Source organism: Sus scrofa, chromosome 8, assembly GCF_054392235.1.
Source record: "Sus scrofa isolate SSC_HxYL_T2T_F1_AM1 chromosome 8, Sscrofa_HxYL_maternal_Yorkshire_Landrace_v2.0, whole genome shotgun sequence".
Taxonomy (NCBI): Eukaryota; Metazoa; Chordata; class Mammalia; order Artiodactyla; family Suidae; genus Sus; species Sus scrofa.
In genome coordinates, this window is record NC_139390.1 from 84,415,091 (window position 1) to 84,437,230 (window position 22,140).

The following is a 22,140-nucleotide window of genomic DNA, read 5'->3' on the forward strand; positions in this document are numbered from 1 at the left end:
CTGGAACATCCCAGGTGGCTCACTTTCTTGGCAGGTGGTTGGTGCTGCTAGCTGGCCGGAACTCAGCTGGGGCTGCTGACTGATCGGCCTTAATTGTCCTCCACGTGGCTTGGGGTCCAGGAATGAATGTTTAAGCATGCCTCCACATGACAAGTCACCTTCTCCCACCTGGAGTACGAGCAAGCAACCCAAAGCGCAAACCCCAGAGAATGGGCTAGAAAAATAATTTCCTCTCCCCTCTGCTTGAGGTCAAACTCCTGGTGTCTCATTTCCTCTGGGAACCCCCACTTGTAGCTCGACCACTGAAATGGTAACCTGCCACTTTTAGGGATCACACTGGTCTCTCAGAGATCCCACCTGGATAAGCAGTTAAGAACTGAGCTGACAATGCTGACAGTCATTCTCAGAATATGCACTTATGTGGACTGCAAAGTGGGGGAAGGGTGGTGGTACACATCATTGCAGTCTCATGACAATTTCTATCTTACCATTGTAAGAAAACACTGCAAATGGGCTACCTGTTTACACACTACTTAAGAACAAAAATAACATGGAAAGATAGAAGAGACAAATCAACTGATCTAGTATATGTCCATATTAACTACAATAAATACTTCATTAATTTTTGTCTTTTTTTTTTTTTTGTCCCGCACCCAGGGCATATGGAAGTTCCCAGGCTAGGGGGAGAATCATAGCTGCAACTACCAGCCTACACCACAGCCACAGCAATGCTGGATCTGAGCTGCATATGCCACCTACACTGAGGCAGCACCAGATCCTTAACCCACTGAGCGAGGCCAGGGATCAAACCTGCATCCTTGTGGATACTTGGTTTTACTGTATATGTTGCAGACGTAGCTTGTATCCCGAGTTGCTGTGGCTGTGGTGTAGGCTGGCACCTGCAGCTCCAATTTGACCCCTAGCCTGGGAACTTCCATATGCTGCAGGTGTGGCCCTAAAAAGCAAATAAATAAATAAATACAAGTATCCTGGCTAGCATACTTACTGAAAGTGGATTTGGCCTTTTCAAAGTCTCTCTCCCTTGTGTGACGTAGATAAGGGAAAAAAAGAATTTATTTATTTATTTATGTCTTTTTGCCTTTTCTGGGGCCACTCCCACAGCATATGGAGGTTCCCAGGCTAGGGGTCGAATTGGAGCTGTAGCTGCCAGCCTACGGCCAGAGCCACAGCAACGTGGGATCCGAGCCATGTCTGCGACCCACACCACAGCTCACGGCAATGCCGGATCTTTAACCCACTGAGCAAGGCCAAGGATCTAACCCGAAACCTCATGGTTCCTAGTTGGATTCGTTAACCACTGAGTCACGACAGGAACTCCGAAAAAAAGAATTTTAAAATGTCCCCAAAGTAGGAGTTCCCTAGTGGCTCAGTGGGTTGGGGATCTGGCATTGTCACTGCTGTGGGTGTGGTTAGTGCTGTGGCATGGGTTTGGTCCCTGGCCTGGGTACTTCCCCATGGCTGGGACAAAACAAAACAAAACAACAACAACAACAAAACAAACCCAAATAATTAACTTGATGTAGATTATTCTAAACTTCTAGATATTGAACTTTTAATTTTAAACATTGGAGTTTTCAATTGTAAGAGTAGGCAATGTCTTTTCCTTTAAATTGCAATTGTTCTCAGAGGCTAATGCGCAATAAAAATGTTATTAATAAAGGTTACTAATATTTGACGTTTTACTTAACACTAGTAAGACAATGAATAGTAAAAGCAATGTTTGCCTTTCTTATGAGGGTGCTGCCAGCCAAGGCCATGAATTTCCAGCCTACGACACAAGCTCTGCTGAATAACAATTTGAATAAAACTCTAAATCTAGGAATACACATCTAGGTACATAGGAAATGACATACACAGTATCTTTTTCCTAAATTATTATTTAATCTGTACCCTAACAAAATGCCAAGAAGTTACATCTGGGTGGACTGGGTATACTTTCCAGTAGGTACAAAACTTCTATCTTTGTTATCAAAATTTTCTTTGTACATAGGTAAAGGCTTGGAGATCAATAATCTTTGTGATTTCACCATGAAATTACATTCTTTTTGCTTGAATTCCTCGGAGTACGCACAAGGCTTCCTGTTCTGAATCCTCTGCCTTTCCCCCTCTCTGCTCTGATTTCAGTGTATGCTGAAGGCAAGTATAATTATGAAAATTTTTAGTTCTTAATTTTATCAAGGTGGTGATTTCAGAGAGAGAGATACAAATTATATGGTGATGAAAAATTTAAGCCTGGCTTTACAGAGGTAATCTTTTTTATCCATTCCTTCCTTTTCCTTAAAAATTTTTTTCTCTATCTTTATTCTCTAAATTTAGATGTGCTTCCCCCTCAGAATTTCAGTAGATTTTTTTCTCTCTGCTAAAGAAAACTTCTGATGAGCTGTTTTCCCTTTCATCTAAGAACATTTTGCTTTCTTTGATATATAAAACATGATTATTGGTGTTTCTACTGATCTTAGATATGAGGAAAGTCCAAGTGACACAGTTAATGACAGGGGCTCTGGGAGTTCCTTTTGTGGCGCAGTGGTTAACGAATCCAACTAGGAACCATGAGGTTTCGGGTTAGATCCCTGGCCTTGCTCAGTGGGTTTAGGATCTGGCATTGCCATGCGCTGGGGTGTAGGTTGCGGATGTGGCTTGGATCCCGGGTTGCTGTGGCTCTGGTGTAGGCCAGTGGCCACAGCTCCGATTCGACCCCTAGCCTGGGAACCTCCATATGCTGTGGGAGCAGCCCTAGAAAAGGCAAAAAGACAAAAAAAAAAAAAAAAAAAAGGGGCTCTGGAAAGTCTGAATCCATCTGGAAACTCTTCAGCACTCATAGGCGGGTTAGTGTCCTGTTGGTCCTGGAGAATCCCCTGAGAGGTGGAGGGCAGCTGCCGCTCACTCTGGGGACACAGGCTGTCCCCACTGGTGGCAGCCATATTTGGGAAACACTGTATTCCCCCTTTTTCTTTTTTTGTGAGTTGCGTGTAGGATATGGGTATACAAATAAGGCAGTCCTATAAAACCATCTGCTGATAGTTCCTGTTAAGTCTTTTGACTAGACTTTGGCTACATAAAGGTACCCAAAATATAAACAAATTTTAACAAATGATAAAACTGCTTTCCATATTAGTCTTTTATACTAGGAATTTCCTTTCTCTAACTAGTGGTAGTTGTATAGACTCAAGCAAGGTTTTTTTTTTTGGTCTTTTTGCCTTTCCTAGGGCCGCACCCGTGGCATATGGAGGTTCCCAGGCTAGGGGTCTAATCGGAGCTGTGGCCACTGGCCTATGCCAGAGCCACAGCAATGCAGGATCCTAGCCGTGTCTGCAACCTACACCCCAGCTCATGGCGACGCCAGATCCTAAACCCACTGAGCAAGGCCAGGGATCAAACCCGAAACCTCATGGTTCCTAGTCGGATTCATTAACCACTGAGCCACGATGGGAACTCCAAGCAAGGGTTTTCAGGATAGAAAAATTAAAGCAAGTCACTTTAGAGTTTTAACTCAATCCAAGTATGTATTGTGTATATACAATGTTCAAAGTATTGTGCCATGATGGAGCTTAATAGTTCACCTGAAGCACTCCATGGCTGTACTCTTTTTTTTTTTTTTTTTTTTTTTTTGTCTTTTTAGGGCCATACCCTGGGCACATGGAGGTTCCCAGGCTAGGGGGTCAGACCAGAGCTACAGCTGCCAGCCTACACCACAGCCACAGCAACGGAGAATCTGCGCCGCATCTGTGACCTACACCACAGCTGATGGCAATGCTGGATCCTTAACCCACTGAGTGAGGCCAGGGATCAAACCCTCCTCTTTGTGGATACTAGTCAGGTTCATTAATCGCTGAGCCATGAGGGGGAACTGAACGGCTGTATTCTTCACACCTACACGATAATCCACAGCTACTGTTGTTTTAACTGTGACTTAGCTAGAAGTGAAGTTTTCCTCGTCCTTCCTTCTGCAGTGAACCTCTGATTATTGCCAACTATTTTACTGTAACCAGAGGCAAAGTAAAGCAGGAGACTGAATAATTCTGAAAAATTGTAAACAACAGTTGGCTAATTGTCTTATGTCTCCTTTTGTTTCACCAGTAGAACAGCGTTAATAGGGAGCTGACAAATCCATGACAGACACAAAACTTAACCTTAGATCATTTAGATTGAATACCTGTGACCACTCTGTGTTTAGGGTGTTTCACTATTATTATCTGTTTCTTCTCAATGGAGGACATTTATTTGTTAGTGAATATTCTACTAGCACTTATTCGCCAGATATGTTAACATACTCAAGGTTAAACTATTTGTCCAAACCCAGGCAACAAGATTCTGTGAGAAGTCAGGCTTAATGCCTGCCTTCCTCCTTCCGAATGCGTTAACAGTGAAGTGAAAGTTGTCTCTCTCCTGCTGGCACACCTACTTCCCCCTTTTGCTGACATTCATTGAAGGATTTAGAATATAAACCTGAGGTGCTTAAATTTTCAGGAATGGCAAGCTGTTGATACTGCCTTTTACCTTGGCAATGTACAAGTCATCATTTCAGATCATGAGAAAAACATTTGGGATATTAAACCTACTCATGGAAAACAAATCTTTAACAAACATTTGTAACCATGAGATGCGGTACAGTTGAATTCATTTTAGTGCGTCTGTGACCTGCACCACAGCTCATGGCAATGCCAGATCCTTAACCCACTGAGCAAGGCCAGGGACCCAACCTGCAACCTCATGGCTCCTAGTCAGATTTGCTTCCACTGCACCATGACTGGAACTCCAAAAAGTTGTAAACTTTTAAAACTTCTACAGTGGACATTCCTGTGCCTCTCTTTTCTCACGCTGCCTCCCTCCTCCCATAGTTCCATGTGATAAAATCCAGTTCACTTTCCAAGCCCATCTCAAATAACTTTTTCTCAGGGAAACTATTGCCTCTCTCAAACCAATATAATTTTTCTTCTGACTTCTCTGTAGAACTTCGTAACTTTTCTTTGACCCCACCTTTTGGTTCCTTTTAACTGCGAGTTCTTTTCTTTTCTTTTCTTTTTCTTTTAACTGCGAGTATTTTAAACATTATCTATTTTTAAGGCCTTAAGGATTCAAAGAGTACCCTAAGGGTGAAAAGCTACTTTCCTCTATAATATGTTTTCCACTAATGCATCAGGAAGAATGCTTTACTGTTAATAATGTTAACAGTAACCTTAATAGTGGGAGTGGACGGGAGGGGCCCAGATTATGATGACCTGTGCTGGTTTCTATCCCCATATAATTGGTCTCTTAAACTGAGAACGATGCGAACCTAACTTTCAAATTAGAAGATCAGGAGAGGAAAAACACCCCTCAGCGATCTAGGCGCAAATTAACCCCGCCTCCACGCTGTTCGGAGCAGCTGTCCCAGGAATCCTCCTTTGCTTAGAATGTGGGAGAGGTTTGGTGGGGCGGCAGCTGTAAAGCAAGGAATCTTTCCCGTTCCTCGTCCTCAGGATCTTTAGCCCCACACCGCCTTCCGAATGAAGGTGGCAGCTGGCAGGGCATCCCAGTGGAAATCTCTTTCCGAGTTTTCGCCGGGCGCGGCAGGCGGGCAGCAGCGGCAAGCTGTCAGGGGTGGGGACTCTGCTCCCCTTAGACGAGCACGGCAGCCTCGGTGACTCCGGCGCTGCCACCTCTCTGGCTAGTAACGGTCCCTCAGGTGTCCTTCTTCGATTCCAAGAAGACACCTTGGCAACGAGAGGCGGGTTCCGTCCGCGCCAGGAGGCTCTACGGTAACAACAACAGAAGGAGCGTCAGAATCCCCGCTCGGCACTTGCCAAGCACCTTCCCAGGCCGGGGGGCGGGCGGTGGGGAGGAGGCGGCTCCCGGAAGGAAAGGTCTTTCCCGGCCGGGCGGGGCTCACACCTGGTGTCCGTGCGGAGCGCCCGCTAAGGCTCCCGCCTTCAACCGCGGTCCTGCCAGCAAGCGGGCGTCCCCGCCGGCCCCCGCCCGGGAGGCTCCCCTCGCGTCCCCACCCAACAGCCGCCGCCAGTCGCCCCCGCCTTCGCGCGTGCCCGCCTGCCCCGCCGCCCCGCGCGCTCGCGCACGCGCACGCCGCGCCCCGAGGCCCTCGGCGCTGTCATGGCGGCGGGGAGCAGCCTCAGTTCGCACACGGACAGCCGCGCGAGCCGCGGTGGGGCAAGCTGTGGCAGTAGCATCCTCACCGCCCGCAGCAGCCGGAGCCGCGGCGTCCGTAGCGCCGGCAGCGGCTGTTTTTGCAAAGGCTGAGCGCAGGGGAGGGTCGGGCCAGGAAGCCATGGAGTTCTGTGCAGCCGCGGACTCCCGGGGAGAGGACTAGGCAAACTTGGAGGCTGCGACCAGGTGCACTGACCTCTCTCTCCTCCCTCCCCTTCTCGCCGAATCCGCCGGGCCTCCCCTTCCTTCTGGCCGCCGCACACACCTCCCTCCTCTCCTAGTTGAACCTCAGGTGCCCGAGAGGTGCTCCACTCCTCCCCCTGGGCCGAGGGTTGAGAATAATCACCGCCCCCTTCCCCGCCCTTTCCTGCCCTGGATCCCCGCCGCCACCTCTGTTTCGCGGCTGCCAGGCGGGGGCCGAGGAGAGTCCGGAGTGTCTGGGTGAGAAGGAACTTTCTACCTCTTGGGGAGCTTGGGGGCTCCCGGCTTTTCTCCAACCCCTCCTTTCCCAGCGACAGTTTCTTTTTCCGTGCACCTGTGAGGAGAGGTTGCCCTGCGCCTGGAACCTGCGAGAGTGTGGGGGAGGAGTGAACCTGTCCCCGAGCCTTTCGAACCCGCCTGCGTAGGGCACCCAGCTCCTGGAGCCGCGGGGAGGCAGGTGGCTGGGAGTGGAGCACCTTTGGGAACTTATTCGACGGACAATAACTACTCCCCTCCCCCCTCAACCTTAAAACAAAACCTAGCCTATTTAACAGTGATCTAATCTTCCAATAGGGTTTGGCGTTGTTGTCAGCCTCGGGGAGAGAGATTGGACAAATATTCTCCAAGAGAAGGAGGGCGACGCCAAGGACTTTCCACATCAACTGCTTTTGGGGTTTCTCCACAACTTGGAAGAGTGACCTTTTCCGTTTTGCTGTGCGTCTGTGTGCTTATTACTGGTGCAGCGACTCTGCCCCAGAGTGACTCCGAGTTGTCCTTTCTTGAGAACTAGCAATGGCTAGCGAAGACAATAATGTCCCTTCCCCGCCACCAACAGGTGATGACGAGGGAGGTGGAGGGAAAGAAGAAACCCCTGCAGAAGGGGGTGCCCTGTCCCTGAAACCAGGGCTCCCCATCAGAGGCATCAGGATGAAATTTGCCGTGTTGACGGGGTTGGTTGAAGTTGGAGAAGTATCCAATAGGGATATTGTAGAAACTATCTTTAATCTGGTAAGTAGATCTCTGTTTTACAAGCATGTATTCTCAGTGGGTAAGGGAACAAGACGTTAAAGCTGGAGCCATGTGCTTTACTCAGGCTGATGATAGAAACAAAATTCTTCTGACCTAAGTGAATCAATTTCTTGTATTTTTTAGCCTAGGGGGAATTTCGTAAACTTAGATAGACCTCGAGGTTTTGTGAAAGTAAACAGAGCACTTTGATCATAAGGAAATAAGTGTTGCTGTGGAAGTATTATGGGGGATTCCAGTGGAGTTTTATTCTGTAATTTTTTTTCTTGGAATGTAAAAGTCTGCATTTCTCTTTGACATTTTAAGGTCTTGTGATCTTTTTTTTTGGACTTGATAAAGTAAATGATAGTCCTGCCTACTCTTATGAGTCTGCCTAAGTTATGTTTTGCCATAAGTTTTGAACAGAACATTTTTGTTCATAGGGCTGATGAAAGATTAATTTGAAGCAAAGTTAGCATTTATATTTAATTTTGACTGGTTTTTTTTGTAGACTTAAAGTTACATTTTGGAATGAATTTAGAGTTACATCTTGTGAAAATTGAATGGCAACTTAAAAAGAGGATTGCAGCAGAAATGTAATTTTTATTTCTTTTGTGAGTTCATGTCTATCAGCAAAACATATTTGGTCATTGGAAGTTGTTATGAGCTATGGATGTTGTTTTTAAAGGTGAATATGTAATATTTCCCATTCCCCCTATTCCAGTCTTAGAAACAGTTATTACTGCTAATGAGGACTTCTTAGATTTCTTTATTTCAATCTCTGTTGCCCATCAACCTAAAGAGGAAAAAGTAAATTTGACTTCCTCCTTCTTCCACCTGCTCACCTGTGTTAGAAGATTACAGATAGAAACAAATATGAAGGTACAATAGTTGAATAACTGTTTAGCACCTTTCCCCTTGCCTCTGTTTCAAGGTTACGCTTGTTTTATTCAGGGCAGTTAATTATTTCCTTCACTAGACCTTTACTAATAGAACGGTCACCTGTGGTACACTCCTAGAATGAGAAAGTAGCTAGATGAAGTTCACTTACCTATGGAGTAATGAAATTTTAAACAATAGAGTATTTCTCTACTAGTTTGTTGTGTTGGGAGTCTATATTTAAATACCAACACACACATACACATGGTTTTTAAGCTATGTATATTATGGAAATATTCAAGTGTATGGAAAAATAGAACATTATAATGAACGCTGGTGTCTGTCATTCAGCTTCAATAGTTATAAACATCTTGGAGATCTTGTGTGTATGTGGACTTTAAAAGTTTGTGAATCCCAAGGAGATAAAAGGCAAATTGTTGTATTCCTTTACCTCAAGCTAGACTTGAAAATGCCATGTTCTTCTGGCAGAAGGAGGATTCCTGCTCCTCTATTCTTTAGAATGTCCTCTCTGGAGGTGAATGGCTGAACATCATTTTATCATTAAGGGAAATCCAAATTCTGTATTAATAGTTTGTTTATATGCTGCCTAGAACCGTAGGCCTGGTAAAGATGTTAAGGTTATTGATTAAGTCCTTCCTAGCTCCATGTTTGTGGGGCAGTGGAGGTTTGGGTAGAAGGCGAGGGAAAATCTGTTCTGTTGCATCTCCTCTTCACCGTCATTGTCTTACTGTAGAGCAGAGAAAATTCAATTAGTTCTTTTCCTTGCTTTTGCCCTTACAATACTTGTCACGCTCCCACATGGATGCCTAGGGTTTTGGCCAGTCTTGAAAATCTTGGGAACTGAAATACTGGAAATCTGGTAAGCTGGTCCATTTCAATGTTGTTAGTACTGCTGGACTTAAATATTTCCTAATTGATAGTTAATCAGCTTTGGTCTCAATTATAGTCAAAGAAAAAAAATTCCATTAACTACTAATAAGCATGGTTTAAAAAAAGTTATTTCAGTTTACTATGTGCCATGCAATTGGCCAGGCCAGATGCTTTACCTGTGCTTTTTAATTCTTTCCTCATCAACTCTTTAATACATAGACCTCATTTTATAGATGAGGAAACTGACACACTGAAAGGTGAAACAGATTGGTGATTCTTAGAATGGCACCCCTTCTAGGCATACGTTTGTTTCTTGAGTTGATGTAGAGGTGTTTGCTTCCCTAAGCAGATATTTATAGCTTAGGCATAGCTTTCTCCAATGTAAGGACAGAAAAAATACTGGTCCTGCTAATACCATTAATAATAATAAAATCATTGGTCCTGAAACCTTGTTCAGATTTCATTTCGTCTTAGTTACCATTGAAATAGTTTTCAAAAACCTACTTTAAAAAGACCTTAAAAATAAAAAAAATACCATTTTTCAGGTTATTCAGTTTTTTTCACTCTGAATGTGGATGCAGTAAGTTGATTTTAACTTTTTTTATAGTCTAGTATGTTGGATTAAAATTTCTAAAATTGTGAAAAACAGAATATAGGCAAAAGAATGTATAACAAGCATAAGTAATGAAATATTATAACAATATAAGCACTGTGAAACTTCCCTGTAACTTAATCAGCATATTGCAAATATCACTGAATCCTCATGTGTGCTCCTCCTTTATCCTCGTTTATCTTCTCTTCACTGGATTTTTCTTTTCTTTTCTTTTTTTTTTTAAGGGCCACACTTGCAGCATAAGGAAGTTCCTAGGCTAGGGGTCGAACCCAAGCTGCAGCCCCCAGCAACGCCATTAGATCTGAGCTGCGTCTGTGACCTACACCGAAGCTCACTGCAACGCTGGTAAGCAAGGCCAGGGATTGAACCCACAACCTCATGGTTGCTAGTTGGATTTGTTTCTGCTGAGCCGCAATGGGAACTCCTTTATTAGTTATTTTAAATGATAAAGTTTGTACTGTTAAAATTAACCCCCCCCACCTCCCTGAGAGTTGTCCAAATAGTAAGTGGTAGAACTATCTGACTCCAGAAGTCTTTTTTAACAAACTGCTGCCTCCAATTGTTAATGTAATAAGTTTTGATTAATAGTACACTTGTGTATTCATGTGTTTCAAGCTTTTGGTCAGCTTCTACATTTTTCTGGGTGCAATTTAAAACCATTTTATTTTTTCTCCATCTGTATGCTAAAGTAATTTGTCAGACTTTTGGACCCAGAATAACTAATGTATTGGTGTCTTTTTAGGAATTTGCTAGGCTTTCACCAAGTGCCTATAGCTATTCAATTCTGTTTAATTCTGGAATAATATTTCCCATGAGCTGGTGACAAATACACGTTTTCATGAAATTTTTTTCTTTAAAAAGTAACTGGGAGTTCCCGCTGTGAGAGAAGTCAGGTTCCATCCCTGGCCTTGCTCAGTGGGTTAAGAATCCGCTGTTGCTGTGAACTGTGGTGTAGGTTGCAGATGCAGCTCGGATCCTGCGTGGCTGTGGCTGTGGCGAAGGCATGTGGCTACAGCTCTGATTTGACCCCTAGCCTGGGAACCTCCATTTGCTGTAGGTGCAGCCCTTAAAAACAAACAACAACAACAAAGTAGTCATATGATTTTTAATTAACATGTTAAAGTTTAGAGGATGGAATATATTTTTTTACTACTCATTATGTGGCATTTGATATAGGTTCTGCTAAATGTTAGTGGTGCAAATTCTTAATACCTATGGAAGCTGAGCAGATCACACAAGCCCTCTGTATTAACTGTGTGTGGAGAGTATACTCGAAGGGGCAGCTGCTATTCCATTTTAGCTGGTTGTTGTCCTGCAGTAACGTGGGCCCAGTGATGTGTAAACCTTATGATTTTTCAGGAAGAATTCAAATTTAGATTTTAAAAGATAGCATTTTAAATGTCAAATTAGGAGTTCCCCGCATGGCTCAGTGGTTAACAAATCCAACTAGGAGCCATGAGGTTTCGAGTTCAATCCCTTGCCTCGCTCAGTGTTAAGGATCCGGTTGCCATGAGTTGTGGTGTAGGTCCCAGACATGGCTTGGATCCCCCATTGCTGTGGCTCTGGTGTGAGCCAGTGGCTACAGCTCCGATAAGACCTCTAGCCTGGGAACCTCCATATGCCGCGGCTGCTGGCCCTAGAAAAGACAAAAAGAAAAAAAAAGAAACAAAATTAAATGTCAAGTTAAAATATTAAAAATATTTTTATGTAGGAAACATAAAATTGCAGGTAGTTTCATTTCAAGCTTTTCTGTGGATCTTTTTTAAAATTAAAATATAGTTGATTTACAATGTCTAATTTCTGCTGTATAGCACAGTGACTCAGTCATACATACATACACACACACTCACACACATATATTATTTTCCATCATAGTCTATCCCAGGAAATTGGATGTAATTCCCTCTGCTACACAGTAGGACTTTACTGTTTATCCATTTTAAATGTAATAGTTTGCATCTCCTAACCCCAGACTCCCAGTCCATCCCACTTTCTCCTCCCTCAGCCTTGGCAACCACAAATCTGTTCTCTATGTCTCTGAGTCTGCTTTTGTTTGTAGATAGGTTCATTTGTACCACATTTTAGATTCCACATGTAAGTGATATCATATGGTATTTGTCTCTTTCTGATTTGCTTCTCCTAGTATGATGCATCCCTTTTGCTGCAGATGGCATCATTTCGTTCTTTTTTATGGATGAGTAGTATTCCATTGTGTATATATGCCACATCTTCTTAATCCATTCATTTGTCATTGGACATTTAGGTTGCTTCCATGTCTTGGCTATTGTGAATAGTGCTGGCTGGTATGAACATAGGGGTGCATGTATCTTTTTGAATTAGAGTTTGTCTGGATATTTACCCAGGAGTGGGATTGTTGGATCATATGGAAGTTCTATATTTAGTTTTCTGAGGAATACTCATACTATTTTCCATTAGTAGTTGTATCAGTGTACTTTCCCACCCACAGTGTAGGGGGGTTCCCTTTTCTCCACAGCTTCTTTAGCATTTGTTATTTGTAGACTTATTGAAGATGGCCATTCTGACCAGTGTGAAGTGGTTCCTCGTTGTAGTTTGTATTTGCGTTTCTCTAATAATTAGCAGTGTTGAGCATCTTTTCATGTGCCTACTGGCCATATGTATGTCTTCTTAGGTATAGCAGGGCCAACTGCTATACCTAAGGATGTCTGTTTAGGTCTTCTGCCCATTTTTCAATTAGGTTGTTTCGTTTTTTGTTGTGAGTTGTATGAGTTGTTTATATATTCTGGATATTAAACCCTTGTATGAATCTTTATTAGAATGTGAATAATTCATCACAATGTTTCTGTTTTGATGTGTGTATTTCCTCCTTGATACCTGACATCATAATTTAAGGGTTAAGTGTAATCTATTCTTGAGACATGCTTGTTAATGGGCTTCTCCCCCATATCAGTTTGTACTTATGTTATAATAGAAAATTCAAACTGGTTTAAACAATAAAAATGATTTATAGGCTCATTTATCTGGAAGTCCAAAGGTAGGGCAAGATTTAATGGTAGCAGTAATATTAAGGACTAGTTTCTTTCTCTTGCTGTTCTCCTTTCTGTGATGTTAGCTTCAGTCTGTTGCTTTTCCCCTCATGGTAGTAGGATGGCTGCCAGTGGGATTTTGGGCCATATGTATTCTTGTTCCCATCTCTCAGGAGTGAGAGCTTCTCTGTCCTAACATTCCAAACAAATGTCCTGTTTGGACCACTGAGGCAGTAACTGTGGCCATTAAAATATACTGATTGGCTTAAGCAAACCAGGGCCAACTACTATACCTAAAGATGGGGTCAATTTCCTCTGAAATTCAAAGGGTGAACGAATGCTGATAGGCAGCCAGTGATGTCCACCACGCTCCTTTTCATGCACATAATAATATAACAGCAATGTTAATGATATGTGTAAAGAGGAAATTTTTTTTTTTTTTTGGCTATGCCCAGGGCATGCAGGAGTTCCCCAGCCTGGGATCGAACCCAAGCCACAACAGGCAGTGACAATGCTGAATCTTAAACCACTAGGCTGCCAGGGAACTCCATTCCTGTAGTGATTTTTTTTTTTTTTTGTCTTTTTAGGGCCGCATTTGCTGCATGTGGAAGTTCCCAGGCTAGGAGTTGAATCTCAGGTGCAGCTGCTGGCCTATACCATAGCCATAGCAACACGGGATCCTTAACCCACTGAGCAAGGGTGGGGCTCAAACCTGCATCCTCATGGGTACTAGTTGGGTTGTTATCACCGAGCCATGATGGGAAATCCCCTGTAGTGATCTTGAGCAAGTTTTTTTAACGTCTTTGTGCCGTGGTTCTCCCCCTACCCCCTGCCCCACAATGGGAAAAATACATTGTAGTAAAACATTAAATGGGTAAATATTTGCAAAGCACTTAAAATAATGCGTGGCACAGTAAATGCTTTTATAACTATTTGCTATTATTGTAATATTTGTAATTTTTGATATTTATAATCATCGTATTCCAACCATATAATTTTTTTTTTGTTTCTATATAGCCATTATTAGCCTTATTAGCTCTGCGATATACTGTGTCATTCTTGTTTTGGAATTTATTTAATAGCCATTGTTATTTCTAAAAATGACTTGATTTTAAACATCTTTATTGAGGTATAAGTTACGTAAAATTCACTTGTTTCATGTATACAGTTCAGTGATTTTTAGTAGGTTTCCAGAATTGTACAAGCATTACCACAATCTAATTTTAGAACATTTATATCCTGTGTTCAAGCCATTTTATAGTTTTAGCTCTTACATTTAGGCCTGTGATCTATTTTGAGTTAATTTTTGGATAATGTGAAAGAAGGATATGATAAGGATCTAAATTCATCTTTTTGTATTCAAGTGTCTCACTGCCATTTGTTGAGAAGGCTGATCTTTCCCATTAAATTGCCTATTTTTGTCAAAAATCCATTGACCATACGATAAGGATTCATTGGGACTCTTACTTCTTTTCCATTGATCTAGATGTCAGTTTTTACATCAGTAGTAAACTTTGTAGGTTACTCTGTCCTTGTAGTAAGTTTTGAAATTGGGATGTTTATCCTCTTTGTTTTTCTTTTTTAATATTGTTGGCTCTTCTTGGTCCTTTGTATTAACATAAGAATTGTAGGATGAACTCATCAATTTCTGTGAAAAAAATGGAATGTATTTCTATTTATTTAGGTCTTCATTTCGTTCTTTCTTTTTTTGGCCATGTCCAGGGCATGCAGAAGTTCCCAGGCCAGGGAACTCCTTCCTTCATTTCTTTCACCAAAGTCTTGTTGTTTTGTTTTTCTTTTCCCTTTTGGCTGCCTCTCAGCCTATGGAGTTCCTGGCCAGGGATCAGATCTAAGCCACAGTTGCCACCTCTGCTGCAGATGCAGCATTGCCACCGTGCCAGGTGGGGGATAGAACCTGCGTCATGGTGCTCCAGATACACCACTGATCCAGTTGTGGTACAGTGGAAACTCCTGTTTTTTAGTTCTCAATGTATGAGGAGATGATTTGTTTTTGAGTAAATGGTGTATTTTTTTTTTTTTTTTTCTTTTTAAGGCTGCAGGTGCGGCATATGGAGGTTCCCAGGCTAGGGGTTGAATCAGAGCTGTATCCGCCGGCCTCCACCACAGCCACAGCAACGCCAGATCCGAGCCTTGTCTGTGACCTACACCACAGCTCACAGCACTGCTGGATTTTTAACCCACTGAGTGAGGCCAGGGATCGAACCTGCAACTTCATGGTTCCTAGTTGGGTTTGTTTCTGCTGCACCACAACAGAACTCCTTTTTTTTTTTTTTTTCTCTTTATTTTCTCTTTTTGCAACTGTAAAATGCTTATGTAGACATCTTTGTGCATTAAAATTTCCTGAAGAGGAATAAATGGTTTAAAATATATGAACATCTACATAGCTCATCAGTAGATATTGTTACCTTGTTTATTAATGCTGAAAATTAAAAGCAATTTGGGTGAATTGGTGCATTTTAATAACCTTATAGTTTCTTAGAAGTGATAAAATTGATAACTTAGGCATCTGCAGATATGCGGTCTTGTTTCTATTTGAATAGGTCCATTTTAAACTGAGAAATCATTTGGGAACTGAAAAGTCAGAGTTTTTTTTCAGTTTGTGAATTATAGAAAGGGAAACAAAATTTTTCGTTTCTTATACTGGCCTAGCTGAACTAATCAAATATATTTAATTTTTGTCTTATAAAGTGTCTCTTTTCACATATAGATTCTTTTTGTTTGTAGTAGTTTTTGTATTTTCAAAAGAAAAATGTCCAGAATACATTTTGTTTTATAGTACTTACTTGGATAAGCAATAAATTATTTTGTTTATCTTTGTATCTCTAGAACTTTTCACAGTGCTGTAAGTACTTAAAAAGTGTTAAATTAGGAAGTTCCCTTGTAGCCCAGCAGGTTAGGGGTCTGGCATTGCCACAACTGCAATGCGGGCTTCCATCCCTGGTGGGGGAACTTCCCCATGCTGAGGGTGCAGCTAACAAAGTGTTTGTTAAATGAAATGGAAATGTCTTAATCTCTTCATTAAATAAATTACATTCATTTGGAAGCCTAGCATCTATTATGCTTTTCTGCAAAAGGTATGTTATTAAAACCTTAATGCATATTTCTTTTTTTATTTTCTACCTACTTCTTAGGAAGATACTTGTCAGGCAGCTTGCATTTTTTATTATATATATTGTATATGTATGTATATTTTTGTTGTGCTGTTGTTGTGTTGTGTCTTTTTAGGGCCATACCCCTGGCATGTGGAGGTTCCCAGGCTAGGGGTCTAATTGGAGCTATAGCCACTGGCCTGCACCACAGCTACAGTCACACCAGATCTGAGCTGCATCTGTGACCTACACCACAGCTCACGGCAATGCTGGATCCTTAACCCACTGAGTGAGGTCAGGGATTGAACCCACATCCTCATGGATATTAGTCAGGTTTGTTAATCACTGAGCCACGATGGGAACTCCTCGTTATATATTTTTGAGTTCTGTTTTACTCCTAAGAAGAGCAATTTTATTATTTTCAAAGTAGTCTCTTATAGCTATCAAAGTACTTTTCCCTTTTTATTCTAGTATTATTTTATTAGTTCTCATCTAATGGAATATATACTCAGAACCTATCTCTGAGTATGTTTCTGGTGAGTCTTTGGCCTAAAAGCTGTTGAAATCCCCCAAAACAAGTAGAAACAAAATAAAAAAAGGAAAATACAAAGAAAAACACTGTTGAGAGGACACAAATTCTTTTTAGTTGACTAAACTTGTTTCATAAAACAATTCTAGTTTTATTTTTATTTATTTACTTTTTTAGGTCCGTACCTGTGGCATATGGAGGTTCCCAGGTTAGGGGTTGAATTGGAGCTACAGCTGATCCGACGTAGATCCTAGCTGCATCTGTGACCTACACCACAGCTCACGGCAATGCTGGATCCTAAACCCACTGAGCAAGGCCAGAGATCAAACCCACAACCTCATGGTTCCTGGTTGGATTCATTTCCACTGTGCCATGACGGGAAGTCCAAGCAAGTCTAGTTACAGATTTTAGATTTTAAAACTTTCTTGATGTGTATATGTCTGTTTCAACTTCTCAAAGATTTAATTGAATTTCTCCCACAATTATATATATCATTGATATGTGCTTTGTAGAGAATTTCTTGTTGCTGAAGGTTTTAGAAGATTGCATATTGGGAATTTTATGGAGTGGATTCTTAACTTTGGGTAGGAAATTAGATACCAGATGACTTCTAAAGTTAAAGTAATTTTTTTTTTTTTTTTTTGTTGTTGTTGTTGTTGTTGCTATTTCTTGGGCTGCTCCCGCGGCATATGGAGGTTCCCAGGGTAGGGGTTGAATCAGAGCTGTAGCCACCGGCCTACGCCAGAGCCACAGCAACGCGGGATCCGAGCCGCGTCTGCAACCTACACCACAGCTCACGGCAACGCCAGATCGTTAACCCACTGAGCAAGGGCAGGGACCGAACCCGCAACCTCATGGTTCCTAGTCGGATTCGTTAACCACTGCGCCACGACGGGAACTCCCCTAAAGTAATGTTAACTGATGTTTGTGCTCTGAGTTTTCTTGTCTTTATTACGCCTGGGTTTTTGCATTCGCTCTCAGAGCCAGACTAATCCCATCGATCAATCTTTTAGTCATATGTGTTCTATAAAAATTATGGTTTTAGAGACAGGTGAGAGGCCAGATTTTCTCTATATATTCTTATAGAAAGATGAAAAACTAGTGAGGTCTCAATTAGTTATGTTTTGTTGATTGAGAACTGAAAAAGATTTTCTTTTTGACCGATAAGATCTTTGTTCATTAATAATGACTTCAATGGTATGGTATTTTTATTTATAAATTACAGTAAACCTCTTAAAGATATGGCCTCTGATGAAGTATTTGGATTTTGTTGTTTCTAGTGAAAATAATTTTCTTATTAAGTAATACAAATATGGTATCTTAAATTCTCTCTCTTTATACACACATATACATATATGTACATAGATACATGTATGTATACACACACACATGCACACATACACACACACCTGGTTGAATCCAGTCTTTTATCATCTTCGAACTTCAGTATCTTGAATAAAAATAATCATTATATCTCAGCTTATAAACACACATACACAGAACTTTTTAACACAGAGCATTTTTTAGAATGTGTTGATTTAATATAAATTCACGAAACTTAAAAAAATCCTGATAGTAATAGAGTAGTTAATCAGTTTCAAATGGGATATCAACAGATATTTCCTAGAAATGTAGTAGGCACCATGAGGCTCATTGGTAGCAAGAATGGAGAAAATACTAATTATTAAAGAAAACTAAATAAAGATATCATAAAATTAATGTTAGTATTATCACCAGCTTGTTTTCTTAGATCATACTACTGTGAAATTGATATCAAGCAGACACAAAATACAAATAATTTCAGAGTAATTTTCCTTACTGTAAGTGACTTCTTGTTAGTTGATGGGTGAGGCAGTGTGAGTGGGTTATTTTGTTAGTTTACTAAAACATTTGGTGGCCTATGGTTCTTAGTCTGTTTTCAAGCTTTTTAAAGGATATGCTTTAATTTTCCGTGATGGTTGAGATAGTCTATGGCTCTTGAGGTAGGAGAAAAATATGTTGATAATTGGCGTGCTTTTGAGGTGAAGTTAATTTCTTACTTTGAGTTATAGGTAGTAACAATAGCTAAGATTTATTGAGTGTGCCATGTTGTATTTTACGTGTGTATTAACCCAGTTTACTTCTCCCAATTCTCACAATCAGAAAGGTGTAGGTGTTTCTGGCCAGAATGTTTTGTGTTCTACAACACTGGACTAAAAATAACAGGGCTTGTTGGGGGTAAAAGTAGGATTGAGGTGGGCTATTCAGAACCTCTGGAACTTTGTAATCAGACTGTTAACAAAGTCAGTAACCTTAATGAAAATACTAGCATGGTTAAGGCTCTACTGATATTTTCACCTTAGCATCGCTGTCACTTTTTATTAATCCTGGAATTTATGCTTCCTTCTTTGAGATGTAAGTCTTGTTTTTTTTAGCTTCTGATAGAGAACATTTTATCAGTACTAAATATCTGATCCAAAGTGTAGCTCTCTTCATTAAGTCATTGTTTTAAACTGAGGGAGGGAGTCTTCACATTTCATGTCTACTTACAGATGGTCAGATTCTCAATGTGGGAAAAACATAGTACAGTTTACCCTCGAACAACTAGGGTTTGAATTGTGTGAACTCACTTACATGTGGATTTTTTTCTGTAGTAAATACTATAGTTCTCCACGATCCCTGATGGTTGAAAGCGAGGATGGGGAGGAACCTTGTACATGGCAGGCTGACTACGTGTTATATGTGGATTTTCGACTGCATGGACAGTCGACATCCGCCTCCCTGCTCCATCCCTGCATTGTTTAGGGGTCAGCTGTTTTTCTTAACAATCATTAAACCAAGCAGCTCTGTACATTTTCAGTTTTTCTTTAGATCTTTTGTATGCTAAGGATTTCTCTTTAATTCTGTTGGAAGAAATTACATATGAACCAACATCACTTCCATGTTATACCTGCCTTATTCTCCCCTTCAGCAATCCTATAGAAGGTGGTTCAAGGCATAAATGAAAATTATAGCAGACTGGACTGTTCTCTTGTAATATTCACGTTATAAATGATGAAGCTGAGCGAGGTAAGTAACTTGCTTAAGTCGCTGAGCAAGTAGTAGTGCTGAGTTTCAAATTCAGGCAATCTACAACCTGAGCTCTTAAACACTAAGCCATATGTAATGTATAATTGCAAAGAACCGTAAATGTGAAATAGTGCCTGAAGGCATTTTTCAACCAAGTAATTGAACAGTGTCTGGAAGGGTATCTAGGTTGTTTAAAACTTGCCTAACATAGTCAAGTTTGGCTTGTGGCAGGTAGCATTTGTTTTCCACTTTAAATAACCTTAAATGTATATTAGGAAAAGGTAGTTTTTAAGGAGTGCGATATTCAAATTAGATGGAATTAATGACATAGTTAATCATCATGCAAGGTGCTGGAATTTGCTTTTTAACTTTCAGAGTCAAGATTTAGTTGACTTAGCTTGTAAGGTCAAAATGACCTTGCATATTGATCCTATAAAAATGTGGAATTTTATCTTTTTTTTTTTTTGTCTTTTATATACTGACCACATTGAGCACATTAATAGGAAAGGATGATGCATTTGTGAACCATGTGCAGAAGAGAATACCAGATGTTGTCTTTCGTATTTGTCAAGATGTATTTGTGAAGCTCTAGTATTCAAATGACTTTTCCTTGAGGTTGATTTTCTTCCATGGTAGATTTACTGAATAAAGTTACCAAATTTAGGGGGCAAGATTGTTCTTTTTTTTCTTATAGATTAGGGTGTGCATTTAGTTAGAATTTTGCATTTAAATTTTCAAGTAAGATGCCAAAGAATCAACTTGAATAAGACTTTAAAATAGAGCATTTTTACATACTGCTATTTTGACTAGATTTATCACTTATGAGTTAATAATATGACATTACTTTCCTTCTTTGAAACAAATAAATATATATTTCCAGTGCGGTTGATCCATTCATTCATTCAGTGAATATTTATGGGGCAGAAATGGTGTACCAGGCATGGTGCTGGAAATAAAAATGAGTAAGACAAATATTGACCTTGCTTAAAGTATAAGTTGTTTACCTTCTAGGTACTCCATTTTGTCAGCTGTTGTGTATCCTTCAGTTTATTTAAATTTATTTTCTGATATTTTACAAGTATACCCTGATTTTATTCCTATCTGTTGATAGAAATCTCTGAGAAAGTAGAGGGTTAGTTATCTTTGCAAAATTTTTTTTTTTTTTTTTTTTGCCTTTTCTAGGGCTGCACCCATGGCATGTGGAGGTTCCCAGGCTAGGGGTCGAATCGGAGCTGTAGCCGCCGGCCTACGCCAGAGCCACAGCAATGCAGGATCCAAGCCGCGTCTGCGACCTACACCACAGCTCATGGCAATGCCAGATCTTTAACCCACTGAGCAAGGCCAGGGATTGAACGCGCAGCCTCATGGTTCCTAGTCGGATTCGTTAACCACTGAGCCACGACAGGAACTCCGTGAATTTTATATATTGACCACACTCACATTAATAGGAGAGGATGTTGTTGTCTGCCATACATTTTTCCCAAGGAATTCTTTATCTTCTCCCCTTTTATCTATCTAAACCATCTAGCAGGACAATCTAATGCCAATAGGTAAGTGAAATACAGTGTGATTTTTTTTTTCTTTTTTTTATTATATTATCGCCTTACCCTGAAAGAGGTAGGAAGGACCATGTCAATGAATTACCATTTTTTTTTTGTTTTTTTTTTGTCTTTTTGTCTTTTCTAGGGCCACACCTGCAGCATATGGAGGTTCCCAGGCTAGGGATCTAATTGGAACTGTAGCCGCCAGCCTCTGCCAGAGCCAACAGCAACGCAGGATCTGAGCCGCATCTGTGACCTACACCACAGCTCGTGGCAACGCTGGATCTTTAACCCACTGAGCAAGGCTAGGGATCGAACCTGCAATCTCATGGTTCCTAGTTGGATTCGTTAACCACTGAGCCATGACGGGAACTCCACTAGTGTATTTTTTTCTTAATGCATTTCCATTTTGACCTTTTTCAGTAGAACTAAATTTGAACTGGGTATCTTTTTTTGCTATATTGAACAGAGTATATTGACTATGATTTGGTCTTTAATAACCTTGGGTCATTAATTTAAATGCTTGCGTTGGGTACATGATTTGGAATACTGGATATTTCTGTAATCCTTTCCCTCTTCTCTGTCTCTGGTACCACTGCCCTAGTTCAGGTACTCATCATTTTCTGCCTGTATAGTTAATAATAACTGTCTGTTCCTGTTTCTCCAGTCTTAAATATCTTTCAGAACTGCTGGTGTGTTTTAGCTAAAGTAAAAATCTGACCATTTTGTTTTCCTTCCAAAAGCCTTCTATAGTTATTCATTCTCTTCTGGAGAAAGGCAAGTTCTTTATTATGATATATAAATAGCTTGAATCTTGGCTTATCTCTTGCCATTCTCTGCCTTAAACTTCATTTGTACAATATTGAACTTTGATTGTCCTTGAAAGGAAAAGAGAACATGATGAACCATGTGTAATGGCTCTCAGAGCTTCTACTCACAATGACATGTCACTTCTGTTCACATTTCATTGACCAAAATAAATCACATGTGCATGCTTGAATTTATCATACCATATGTGAATTTCATAGGGTACATATATAATCCTCTTGCTAGAGGGGCACTGAATATTGGAGACCGAGAAAGACTTTATTTCTTCGTAGTTCTTAGATTTTCCAATTTATTTCCTAATTGGTAGGCTTATAGTTATATCTTCCAT

The 22,140-nt window shown here is 40.7% G+C and overlaps 2 protein-coding genes across 10 annotated transcripts in view; one reads left to right on the forward strand and one right to left on the reverse strand.

Annotated features, from left to right (window-relative positions):
- Positions 1 to 1,880: 1,880 nt before the first annotated feature.
- Positions 1,881 to 7,022, reverse strand: LOC102163742 (uncharacterized). Of its 3 annotated transcripts, none has more exons than XM_084972734.1 (2): positions 6,359 to 7,022; positions 1,881 to 5,754 (listed from the first exon to the last, which is right to left on the reverse strand). In XM_084972734.1, the coding sequence occupies exons 1-2, from the start codon at positions 7,020 to 7,022 to the stop codon at positions 5,669 to 5,671; spliced, it is 750 nt and encodes a 249-aa protein (XP_084828860.1). In that variant the 3' UTR covers positions 1,881 to 5,668. The 3 variants fall into 3 exon arrangements, 2 of the variants coding, with proteins under 2 accessions (XP_084828860.1, XP_020956315.1); XM_021100656.2 differs by having other exon boundaries at positions 4,218 to 5,754; positions 5,893 to 6,479; XR_014812822.1 differs by having other exon boundaries at positions 5,623 to 5,754; positions 6,623 to 6,754.
- Positions 6,091 to 22,140, forward strand: part of LRBA (LPS responsive beige-like anchor protein) — a 712,651-nt gene continuing 696,601 nt past the window's right edge. For 4 of the 7 annotated variants that reach the window (XR_014812812.1, XR_014812813.1, XM_021100636.2 and 1 more), the window contains exons 1-2: positions 6,091 to 6,348; positions 6,937 to 7,371. Coding sequence is in view for 4 of the 7 variants with exons in the window: in XM_021100636.2 (XP_020956295.1) it covers positions 7,156 to 7,371 (216 nt within the window). In the remaining 3 variants the exon portion in view is untranslated. Of the gene's footprint in view, positions 6,604 to 6,936; positions 7,372 to 22,140 lie in introns of all 7 variants that reach the window. The other 3 variants (XR_014812814.1, XM_021100637.2, XM_021100639.2) reach the window with 1 other exon arrangement.

Excerpts from the sequence above, each read along its gene's own strand:
- LOC102163742 (XM_084972734.1), bottom strand. The coding sequence starts at position 7,022 with ATGTGGAAAGTCCTTGGCGTCGCCCTCCTTCTCTTGGAGAATATTTGT. Across the intron at positions 5,755-6,358 it reads AGGGGAGGGAGGAGAGAGAG|AGCCTCCTGGCGCGGACGGA; the intron begins GTCAGTGCACCT and ends TTGTTACCGTAG.